Genomic DNA, 12,484 nt, shown 5'->3' with positions numbered 1-12,484 from the left:
TGTATAGAGGCTTGTAGAGGAAGATGAGATTTGTTTTGGAAAAAAATTAAAAAGCAACATGGCACAGTTTCCTGCACATCTGAATTGTGATGAGAATGAATATTTTCCCGTTTTTACCCCCACTGCATCGCTCAAGGATTCCTTTTGGCCCCAGGACATGTGGCACCTTCCGGGAACACATCTGCAAAGTGGCTCAGAAGAAAGCCCTGGCGTCTTTGTCCTTCTGGGGAGCACCCCACTCCCACCTCCCCAGGTTGCATGAACCCCTCCAAAGGGTCCTAAGAGGTAACTAATGTGGGGTGTCGAGACAGACAGGCTGCAAAGTTTGACTTTGAAGGTGTGAGAGCCGGCCCAGTCGGAGAAGAACGTTCGAGTACATGAGCCTGGTGTCCCAGCAAAGTGCACCTTTACAGACCAAGACCAAGTTCTGGGTTCAAGAAGCGTATGTTCCAGGGTGCTGTGGTCATGGTCGCCCATGAAGAAAAATCCACATTTCACCAGACCTGTCCGTTCCAGAGGAATCTTCTTGAATTTTGAGGATGCTTCACTTTCATATAGATCTAGCAACCTCAGGTTCCCCTAATCTGTGACCTCCCCAAACACATACAAGTGGCGTGTTGGGGATAATTGACTTAATTCTCCCAGACGTGAGGGAATGATTGCACACAGACACAGAGGGAGAGCCTCTGCAACCGAAAATCAGCTGGAAACAAAGAAGATATTTGGCGAAAATCTGTGTACGCCAACAGCAATGCAATTTCATTTACTGAGGCTTTTTTCAGGACGACAACTGCGGGTAAAGGGAACTTTCAGTAACTGGTACCTCTCATTCATGTGTTGCTGTTCTAAGTGCTTTTCTATTGGTCACCTGTTCCATGCTAACAGCTGCTGGCTCAGGTCAACATCTCTCTCCACACAGAGGGAGGAGCCCACAGAGAGCTGACGTGGGGAATTTGCCAAAGATCACACACCCAGAAGGGGCAGAGCTAGACTTCCAACCCAGTGTGTTGGACTCAAAAGCTGCGGGCTTGTAACCACCCCATAGTCTGATGACCACGAGACCTCAAGCAAAGGGCCTGGGTCCACAGCCACCCGGGGCAGCACTCTCGCTGCTTCTCTGTTGCTGTGACCTAGGAGGTGCGTCGGATCCAAAGGGAAGATTCTCTTACCTGGAATGTAGGCTGTTTTAATTAAAAAATACTGGAGAGAATTGGGAGATTGGGATACCAAATTGTACACTCTAAATATATGCAGTTTATTGTAAAAAATAAAAAAAATTAAAAATTAAAAAAAAAAAATACCGGAGAACACACCTTATCAATTGAGGATTCCAGAGAAGCAAACGCCAAGTTCCTTTGCTCTGAGAACCACAAAGTGGAGGATGAAAGCGTCCCTTGAGGTGAGCGGAAGCGCCGCCCTCCTCTGCCAGCTAATAATCAAGGCAGGAAGTGAAGTAATGAAATTACTCACCATTGACCAGACAGCTCGGACCCCTGCAAAGTGCCCCTGGAGGAACATTGTGATTTGAGGCTGATGTTCGCGGCATAACTTCTCTGGGGATAAAACTGAAGAGGAGGGATGGGAAATGATCAAAGTGAAATTTCTTCAAATTTCTTATCCAGGGCAGGGCCGCCAACATCAGATGTGCTGTGCAAACTGACGTGTGAGTGTGTGTACATGCATCACACACACACCCCAATGTACAGAAAAGCAAGGGAAGCCTGGCTCTGTGTGTCCACATGTGCAGTCTCAGAAGCTTCTGTTAAAGCTGAAACTGCCAGGTGGGCCCTAGAGGTCTTTGGAGATCGTCACACACACCAACTGAGCAGCCTTCACTTGGGACTAAGAGAAACCGCCTGGAGCCCATGGAACGGTAATGAGCTGGCTTTGAAGACGGCTGGAAAAGTTCCTCACAAACTCCACATATATCCATCACCCCAGCAAGCCCCAGTGGGCGCCTGCCCTCCTCAGGCTTTACAAAACACTGGAAACGTTTGAACGTTGGAGAAAACTTATGACCTTGGAACACGTTGCCTGTTTTCTTACAACTTAATGAGGCTAAATCGTTGATAAGTTGTGTTCTGAAGCCTGAGAGTGCCCCCCCGGGCAGGGCGCCGGGAGCCAAGTCCTTCTCTCCTCGACAGAGTCCTGCGCTGAGCAGTGTGGGTGACGGTCATCGCCTGCACCCCGCTCCCCCTGGCTCGTATTCTCCAGTGATTTCTGCCAAAGCCACAGCGTTTTTAGCCTGTTGTATCTTGGGAATTTATTTGAAACCCCTCCTAACACATTCTAAATACTAGGAAAGCAGCCTTCTCTCCATTAGGCAGAGTTGTTGTGGGTATTCTAGAAAACCGGCTCTGTTCGAATCTCAGAGTTGGGCAGAGCTAGAGCTGTTCGTTCGTTCATTTGACAAACATCTGCCGATGGCTCATGGCCTCCCAGGCCTGTGGCTGACCCGGGGGTCTCCAGGGGATATAAGAGGCTGGCCTTTGCTCTCAAAGGGCCTACGGTGAGCTGGGATGAGAAAACAATCCTATGAACATCCTATAAACATTGAGGAGTCTGGCGAAAGGCATCTGTGTCTGTGATTTGGGGGAGGCTTCAGAATCGGAGAAGGTGATGGGGGGAACCTCAGATTGTGTAGGTTCCTCCCGGGCCCCTCCATCCTGCAGAGGTAGGGGCAGAACATAGCTTTTCTCAAGCACTTCCTCAATAATAATACATCCTGTGGGGGGGAAAATATGGTTCCCCTGCCCTCAAGGAACTTCACTATAATTGGGGAGGTCGTAAGCCTGTCCTGCTGGAAATAATGGAGTGTAGGGGGTAAAATCCCGGAATATCAGTTCTCATCTCAATTCTAGCTGTGTGACTTTGGGCAAGTTTCTCTGTGTCTCACTTTCCCCATTTGTGAAATGGCAATAATGATAGAATCTATCTCCCATGAATGTTGTGAGGAATAATGAGTGGAACACTCAGAATAAGGCAACCCCGGTTCACACCAAGCACTTACTATGTGCAGGTTATCACCCTGGTCCTTTATCCACCGCCCTCTCTGCTCCAGGGGTGCCTCTAACCCTCCACTGCAGTTCTACGTGCACACATCCACCTTTGGAGGCAGGGTCTGTGTGGCAGGAGTGCAGGGACCAGACCTGTACCAGAAGTAATCTATGTTCCTCGAAGGAAGGATGGTGAGTACTGTAGCAGGAGGTGTGAGAGGCGGTTTCAGCTTTGGAGCCTGGAGGGCTTTGGATGGAAAGGTGTGCCTGGCCACGTTTTCTCGCTGCTTTCAGACACAATAGCCTTAACCAGGACAGGGGTGAGAATCCCTTTCTCCAGGTGCTATTGGCTATAGCCGGGTCCTGCCAGAGGCAGGCTGACCAGCGAGACCTGCATCCTCTCCGTGGTGGGGGGAGGCTGACGGACCACAGGGGGCGGGGTGTCACCACTCACACATATCCCAAGCCTGGTCCCTCCTAAAGCATCATCCGGGCTCTGGGGAAGGTGGTGCAGAAAGTGGGGAGAAGAGGCTCTGGGCTGCTGGGCTGGGCTGTCGGGGTTCCCCGAGGATTGGCCCAAGAGGGGCTACCAAGCAGGAAAGCGCTGGTAGGTGCATCCTGCTTGCACCCAGGAGCAGTGGCTGGGCTGGAGACCCCTGGGCAGCTGTCCCACTGGAGGGGACCCTGCCTCGCAGGAGCTGCCAGCCTCCACCATGTGGAAATGCACCCCCGTTGCCATTTTCACCCTCACCTTCTTACTGGAGGAAAGCAGGAGGCCATAGAAGGAAGAAGTGAGACCACAGCAGGTGCTGCTAGTCCCCCCAGGTCAACTGAAAGGGGGTCCTCCCGCCGACGGGGTCCTCTGTGGCTGCAGTGACCTCGTGACGACGCAATGCCTCGGTCTCAGCTCAGCAGAGTTTGTGCACGTCCAGCCGGTGCTGGAATAGCTCCTGTTGGTCCACAGGCCCTGGCCCAGGGCTTGGCGTGTCTCATCTTAGCCGGCCCCGGGGCAGCAGGATAGCTGAGTTACTCTGCTTAGGGGTGGCATGGGGGGTTGCTCTGCACCCCAAAACCCAAGCAGGTAAAAGGACACACCCAATGAACAGCATCAGTTCCATAATCAGTCAGAACCCCCACACCAGGGGGAGGTCCGGCTCAGAGCGGGGAAGAGGTAGGAACAAGTCTTCCTTCCAGTGGGGAGACCAAGGCTTCAAAGCGGAGACTGCTGCTCTGGATGCTCTGGATGGTGGGCATCCTGACACAGGCATTTCAGGAGTGGCAGAGGTCCTTTCCGGTTCAGTAAGGTGCACTGTTTTTGTCTCATTCTGTGATAGGGATTCAAATTTAGTTTACTTCCTAAGTCAATAAAAACTAGTTTGGCCAAAAGTTGGGTTGGTTTTTTTGGCTCAGGCATGGGTCTTAATCTGATTCGTTCACGGCCACTTCTCGAAGGCCAGAGCGAGCGCATCTGGGGCATTGATCCTAGCAGATGTCATTAGTGACCCTTTTAGGAGGATGAATTCTGCAGCAGGTCAACTGGGCTTGGCCATGAATGCAACCCAGAGCCCCACCCGCCCGCAAGTCCACCTGGTCGACACAACCTTCAGCTCCCTTTTCCCCACGGGACGTCTTTTATTAAAGATGACAGGGATTCAGAGAGTCCGTTTGAGGCAGCGAAAGCACATGCATCTTTACAGTGGCCAGGACCATTCCAATTTTATTATTATTATTATTATTTAAAGCCACACTGGATGTTTTGCTGCTGAGAAAAGCAACTACCGGTCTCCATATCTTTTTTGATTACTTGGGAGAATTTTTCCTCTGAACGTGTTTCGGAGGTACCTTCTCGTTTCCCTGCACCCGGCTCGTGCCAGCAGGCTACTTACCAGAATACCTCCTGACTCAGTGCCAGCTCTGAGGAACGTAATCATTTGCAAATGTTTCTGGGTGGATGACTGATGAGTGTCGTAACTTCATCAATTCTCCCATTTTTTACTGTTAGCAAACTGTAGAAATCCCACACGAGACAGCCTCCTTCCCTACTCCCCCATCCCCCACCCCCAACAGTCCTTTAAAAATGATGCAAACAGCACCCAAGAAGGATGGCTTGTCTGCAGCGGGGAAGGCAGGACTGACAGGGTCAGGCCGAGTGCTCATCTGGGCCACCAGGACGGAACTGGTTGAGTGGAGCTGCTATCTGTTTCAGTGCTCTCCAACAGCACAGGGGAATTTTCTCTTTTCATGTGAAAATGTGTCCCCCTGGTGTGTGGTCCCGTGAGGGATTGCGCCTGATGCATCTGGGGTCTCCAGGAGGGACCATTATGACAGAGCTGGTTCAGAGCATCCCCCCACCGCACACACACCTAGGTTGTGTCTCAGACCCAGATCAGAAAAGTATCAATAGCTTCCCTGACGGCTATGACCCATCTCCTCCCTGTAACACGAGGCTACACACAGTCCAACAGCTATTTGCAGTGTTCTACCCCATGCCAGGCGTCCTGCCCAAAGCTGGGAGCCAGTTTGCGAGCTGAAGGGAGACATCGGATGAGAAAACTGGGCACTTAGAAAGAGAGCTAAGTGCAAAGGCGGGCTGCAGACAGAGTTTCAGTGGTCAGCTCACGCGAGAAGGAGGCTCCGGGGATAAAGCCTGTCTCAGGGTAAACAGCGTGTCTGCCTGGAAGTCTCCCTGGGTCCACACCCCCCTCCCAGCGGGAAAGTCCAGGGGGAGGTGGGCCAGGCCATCGGGTCTCTCTGTCAATTTCCTGGGGCCGCTGTAAACAAGTACCGCAGACCAGGCAGCTTAAACAGCACAAAGGTATTGTCTCCTGGTTCTGGAGGCCAGAAACCTGAGATCACAGTGTCTGCAGGGTTGGTTGCTTCTGGAGGCTCTGACGGAGACTCCGTTCTAGGCCTCTCCAGGAGCTTCTGGGGGCTTTGGTAACACTTGGCTTTGCTCTGTTGATTCACTGCTCCCATCTCTGCCTCCGTCGTCCCATAGCCTTGTCTCTCTGTGTCTCTGCGTGTCTCTGTGTCTCTATAGCCTTCTTCTAAGGCCATCAGTCACGTGAGATTTGGAGCCACCCTTATCCAGTACAACCTCATCTTAACTAAGTACATCTGCAAAGATACTATTTTCAAATAAGGTCACATCCTGGGGTCCTGGGTGGACATGAGTGGGGGGAGGGGAGGTGGGAGGTGGAGCTGGTGTATTAGGTTGAGAATATGCAGATGAGGACCTGCTGACTGAGGACACACAAGCCACCCACAGGGGGTGGGCAGGTCACTCCCTCAGCATCTGAGCTCCCGCTTTGGGGAAGTGAAAACCCCAGGTCATTTAGATTCAAGGCGCAGTTTCAGTACATTCACACAAAGGAAGTAAAGTTACAAGATTTATGATTTACAGATCCCAGCAAAGGAGGGGTGCCATGAGCCGCAGGAAGGGCCGTCATCCATCCCAGGTCACGGCAAAAGAGGGATGGAGAGCTGGACGGCAGGCACTTGTGACCTCTAAGGCAGTGGCGGGGGGAGGGCACCCCTTTTCTCAGCCTCAACCGTGAGAAAAGTGGTTATTTTAAAAGATGCCCCTGGAAAAGCAAAGCGGAAGGGAACTTGGAATGAGAATCCTAACCTCAGGGCCTGATCTAAACGTTCAGACTCGGTGTGAGCAGCGCTGTCATGTTGTGAAATTCCCGGGGGGCAATGTAAAGGGGCTGTTTTCTCATCACCGCCTAGCCCTCCACCGTCTCCGTGGGAAGCGTGGCTGGGGCATGCACATCTCACTTAACACGGGGGCCATTGCTGCCATGAGGAAGAAGCAGAAAGAGGGTAGACGGGTCACCGAGGACTGGAGAAGGCCAGGGATGAGGACCGAGACCTGCAGGATGGAACCGGGAAGGACCAGGAAGGTAGGAGTAAACGGTCCAGGCCCCCTTTGGGGACGAGGTGGGAAATGGGGTCAGCTGGGTGTAAAGGGCAGAAACGCATGAGCTCTGGGCCCTTGAATGCCACGGACCCACCTCCCCAGAAACCATGTGAGAAACCCCACAAAGAGGGGGTCCGGTCACCTGCCTAGATCTCTCCTGGCAGGATGACTCTCAGCAAACCACTTACTTTAGGGCGCCTCAAATTCTCTCTCCACTCGTAATTACTAAAACTCTGCCCTGAGATGCCTGGATGTAGACTAGCCAGGAGATGAAGTCTATAGAGTATCTACTTCTACACCAGTGAAGAGAGAGGGTTTATTCAACCCTTCGGGTCCCAGTAACAGGCGCTAAGCTGTTGTCGTTGCCGTAACAATGGCCAAGCCTCCCAAATGCTCTTTTGGGGTCAGTTGTAAACCACTCAAAATATTCTCAAAAGAAAAGTATATTTTTTTTTTTAAAAAAAAATTTTATTTATTTATTTATTATTTTTGGGGGGGTACACCAAGTTCAATCATGAAAAGTACTTTTAATTCACTGAAATTTAAATCTAGGCTAGGGCATTTAGGAAGGCAATATTTTTAAATGAATCAGAATACAGGATGGACAGCATTCTAAAAGGCAGCCTTCATTCATTCTTGCAACCATTCAATAAATTCCCAGTTTACGCCTGCTCGGCAGTGTTCTGGATGCTGGGGACAGAGCTGTGGGCAGTGCAGGTGAGGGTCTCATCATAGCTTACAGTTCAGGAGGGACTCTGGGGGTCATCTGCGTTCAGGGGAACAATTGAATACGGCGAGGTGGGACTGTGTGTGTGGTGAGGCCGTGGGAAGCCGGGTAGCGGGGGGCTCCCCGAGGTGACACTTGAGTGATGACCTGAAGGAGGGGAGGAAGCTCTCTGACTCAGAGTTCGTCCTTGGCTTCAGCATCTTACTTGGCACAGATGACTTCCTCTAGCCGCCACAAGAGCCTAGAGCCCGCAGTTAAAAGCAGCTGCGTGGTGGACCGGAATTGCTGAGAACAGCCTCTGTGTTCCCCGCTCAGCCTGTGTCTGGCGCAACCCCTAGAAGGGATTCCTGCCCTGCCTGCCCTTCCTTTGGGAAACAGTCTAGGGGAGGTTGAGTCTCTGTAGGAAGCGAGTGAAGGAAGAATGTCCTCCACAGCCTCTGCGGGGGTCTCCCAGGGAGGCCCGCACACCTGTCAGTGGGTCTCCGCTCCGGCCTCGTCTCCTGGGGGTCTCGTCTTACCCGGGAGCCCACACGGTACTTCTCCTCATCAATTCACTTTTCAACACCAAATACATCTTTCTCACTTTACAGCATTTTCTTACACTTCTACCACTGTTGGCTTCAACAAGAATTCTTGGTAGCTGAGAGCTGTGTGTGTGTGTGTGTGTGTGTGTGTGTGTGTGTGTGTGTGATGAACACCTGAAGGAATAGCAAAGAACTTGCTTGAAGCAACCCCCCTTTCTCTCAGTCTCCACTTCTCATGCTGATAAAAATTGTGGCAAGTTGGACAAGTTTTTTTTTTTTAAATCACCAAAAATTAACTCTCTAGGCATGACCCATGAGAAAGTGGGAAGCCCATCCTGTGTACTGTTACTGGCCACCTTGATCATGGAGGCATTGTACATGGTTTGGGGATTAAAAGGAAGGAAAAAACCCACAGTCTGGCTCTCAGAGGCTCACAACCCTTTGGGTCCCAGACAAAAACAAGGTCACCATCACCATCATTAAGCAACTGGAATATGCCCAGGGCATCATGGAAGCCCAAAGAAGGGGCATCTGACCCAGCGTGGGGTCACCATAGCCAGGAAGGTGAGACGCCCTCACTCCTCTCCAAGGGTCAACTTGAAAGGGGGTTCCTCATTTTCCCCAGGTCATCCTGGAGAACCTCCTAGCTGTTCCAGCCCTGGGCTCCCACATCTACTGACCAGCCTCAGAGGGTCACTGATTCATCACCTGAGCATCAGGATGTCTGCCTCGCTCTGTTGACACTGGGTGGAAGAGAAGAGAAACAGAAGATGCTGACCTGACCTAGCCACACTCAGGCCCCCACCGCTGGCGACGTCACAGAAGATTCCAGGATGCGCGGGCCCCCTTCTCCTACCGCTTGGAGTCCCCTCCATTCCTCCCAACTTGCTTGCTCTTCCAGGAGTAGCTTGACAAGCTCTTGGTGGTCACACCTCTGGGGCAACGTCGTTTCTGTTACTCATTGTGTCACTTGGTCAGCAGGAACTTGAGTCCTACGTATGTGGCAGCCTCTAGACTCAGACTCTGCCTGCAAAGAGCTCAGAGACCAGAGAGGAGACAGACATCTATCACATAATCACACAAACAGTCTGAAGACACATCTCTCCAAGTGCTGGGAGAAAGAGGTCCCAGACTGGACATCCCATTAGAAGGGAATCTGACCTACTAGGGGAGTCAAAGGGTACTTCCTGGAGGAGGTGAAGCATGGGTAGATATTAACCAGGAGAGAGGGGAAGGAATAGTGTGCCTGGTAGAAGGAACAGCATGTGCAGATGCCCTGTGGTGGAGGGGGAGCATGGTGAATACAAGGGACTCACACAAGGCCTTGGGAGCTGGAGCTGAGAGGGCAGGGGAGCCTGGAGGAAGAAGAGGATGGAGAGATGGGAGGGCCTGCAAGCCCGCCTGAGCGCAGCTCGCTGCTGGAACTGCTGGAGAGCTGCTCTCTTTGAAAGAAGTAAGGAGCTCACCTCAATTCCATCACCACTTAGAACTCATCACAGTCGTCTCCTCCAGAAAATCAGGCCTGGGGAGAGTGACTCCCTGGGGCACGTGGCCACAAGCCAGCATGGGCAGGACTCAACCTCGGGGCTTGCGGTGGCTCCCTGTCTGCACTGCTGCTGGGCAAGGCTGCAGGACACCCCCACCCCCTGCCTGCCGGGAGACCCGCTTGCTGAGCTGAGGGCTCATTAGTGTCAGAGGCTTGGCATGGGGACCATCTCCTTTACCTTCGCTCTCCCGCAATTGATCCATCACGCGGGGACCAGACTGCCGCCCCCTCCACGTGTTTCTGATTTGCTTAATGGCCCTGGGCTCTGCTGAGCCGCCCTTGGTGTCTGACAGGCTCACGGCACTCTGGAAAGCCCTTTCAGAAGGTTCTTTCTGGTCTCCTTACACAACTATTTTAAAAGTTTGGTTTTTTTTTTTAATAAGAATTTTGTGTTTTCTGATCGTTTGAAAAGTCATGTAGTCCATATTATGCAAATGTATTCCTTCAAATAGGTAAGACACACATACATTATAAAGTGTAAAAGACATGAATAGATACAGAGAAAACAAACATGGTTATCAAAGGGGAAAGGCGGGGAGGCATAAATTGGGAACTTGGGATGAACAGACACATACTACTATGTATAAAATAGATGACCAACAAGGATCTACTGTATAGCACAGGGAACTATATTAACTATCTTGTAATAACCTACAGTGGGAAAGAATCTGTAATATAAAGAATATATTACATATATATATATCACTGAATCACATTTTTGTATACCTGAAACATTATAAATCAACTATACTTCAATTTTTAAAAAAGCTTATAGATGCATTGATGTGGCAAAAAAGCAAGTCTTTATCCTGCCCCATTCTCCAGCCGCCCAGCTCCTCCCCACCCCGACATAACCACTGTGAACCAGTTTCTCACTGGTGTTCTAGCATACGTAGTATGAATGAGTGATAAACCACCAAACCTACGGTATATAGAATAGTTTTCAACTTGAAAACACAAATTTTGCCTTATTCAAACTCAACTCCCTCGGACTATTCTAGCTTGAAAAACATTCTTCATTTAGCACAAAGTTTCTCAACCGTGGCAACAGGGGCCAGATCGCTCTGCTGTGGGTGCCAGCCTGTGTATCCCCAAGTCTACACGCTAGATGTCAATGCAACACTGTCCTCTGCCCAGTTGTGACAACCACAATGTCCCCACATATTTCCAAGTGTCATCAAAGGGGGACAAGCGGTGGGGGGAGGTACAAAACCATCTCCATATGAGAACCACTGATTTACTGTGGCGATTTAGAATGTACTTTCCAGCTCATTAGAAAAAGGACTTGAGGGACTTACAAAGATTCAAAACTCCAATAAGAGGAAAAACAACTATTAAAGATTGACTCTAAGTTGAAAATTATTGAAGCCTGGTGATGGATACAGGGGCGTTCATTACAGTACACTTGCTTTTCTTGTGCATGTTTGAAATTTTTCATATTAAAAAAAAAGCCAGAGCAGGCGGCGCTGGGGCAACTGGCAGAGCTGCGCGGCGTGCGCGAGCACGTGATATGGCTCGTGGACAGCAGAAGATTCAGTCTCAGCAGAAAAATGCCCAAAAGCAAGCTGGACAAAAGAAGAAACAAGGACATGACCAAAAGGCTGCTGCTAAAGCTGCCTTAATATATACCTGCACTGTCTGTAGGACACAAATGCCAGACCCTAAGACCTTCAAGCAGCACTTTGAGAGCAAGCATCCCAAGACTCCACTTCCTCCAGAATTAGCTGATGTTCAGGCATAAAGTTGTTCACAGGTGAATTCGTGACACCTTTGACTCTTCTACTGCCTCAGACCTTAGGTAACAAACCTGCAGCTGCTTTTCTAACAAACTGTTGATCAGCAAAAACAAAGGGGCTACAGAAACACTCATTTTTATGCTGTTCCCTTTTGGGCTTCATGCAAAGACAATTCTGTGTAAATGTACAGTTGACTCTGATTTGGAAATCTGAAAATCAGTCCATCGTTTTTATAAAAAGTTTTTTTACAATTGTAATTATATTGATGTTCATATGGTGTAAAACAACTCATTTAATAAAGTAGTACTTTGATTTTACAACATGAAAAAAAAAAGCCAAATGCATATTTTAAGGAAAGTGTGACTGAGGGGAGACAAAGGCAGAAATTAGGTGATGAACATAAAGCACATGAGCAAAGGAAGATCTCATCCATCTTGCTAGGGGTGGATTTGAATCTGGAATTGCTGTAGTCAACCCCAAAATATAACAGGATTAGTTACAAGCACCAGAGTCTAGCGATAAAAAAGAATAAACCAGTTGCTCAGAATAAGCACAGCTCTTCCAAGCAATGAAACCTGAAAGAAATGTTACAGGACAGTAGCGCTGACTCAAAGACTCAGCAGACACAGCTTTTCTCCAGCTCCCCTGGAAATGCTCCAGCAGACTGGAAGATGGGACCTGAGAAACTGTTTTCTTACTTCTTCAAAAGAAGTGGGCCAATGAGGGCTTCTCTGGTGGCACAGTGGTTAAGAATCTGCCTACCAATGCAGGGGACACGGGCTCGAGTCCTGGTCCGGGAAGATCCCACATGCCACAGAGCAACTAAGCCTGTGTGCCACAACTACTGGGCCTGCGCTCTAGAGCCCAAGAACAAACTTCAGAAGAGCTGGAGGTTGGATGGCCTCAGAGATACTATTTTTCTCCAAACTTTTAATAAGTCCAAGGTTATAACCCTGGACTTTCCTGGAAGGCAGCTGGTCAGGGGAACCTGTTTAGTCCAGCCCCACCGGCCCTCCCTCTTGCAGCTAGAGGC

At 50.0% G+C, this 12,484-nt stretch overlaps 1 protein-coding gene across 1 annotated transcript; it reads left to right on the top strand.

Moving 5' to 3' along the window:
• The first annotated feature begins 11,222 nt into the window (after positions 1 to 11,222).
• LOC130830423 (zinc finger protein 706-like) lies at positions 11,223 to 11,774 on the top strand. The gene has a single exon (XM_057697626.1). It carries the CDS (start codon positions 11,226 to 11,228, stop codon positions 11,454 to 11,456), a length of 231 nt encoding a protein of 76 aa, XP_057553609.1. The 5' UTR covers positions 11,223 to 11,225; the 3' UTR covers positions 11,457 to 11,774.
• The last annotated feature ends 710 nt before the right edge of the window (positions 11,775 to 12,484 follow it).

Source organism: Hippopotamus amphibius, chromosome 10, assembly GCF_030028045.1.
Source record: "Hippopotamus amphibius kiboko isolate mHipAmp2 chromosome 10, mHipAmp2.hap2, whole genome shotgun sequence".
Taxonomy (NCBI): Eukaryota; Metazoa; Chordata; class Mammalia; order Artiodactyla; family Hippopotamidae; genus Hippopotamus; species Hippopotamus amphibius.
Note: the sequence above shows the minus strand (reverse complement) of the source record. Positions and strands in the feature narration are given on the sequence as shown.

What these genes read in the sequence shown, in the direction of transcription:
- LOC130830423 (XM_057697626.1), top strand. Translation starts at nt 11,226, where the DNA reads ATGGCTCGTGGACAGCAGAAGATTCAGTCTCAGCAGAAAAATGCCCAA.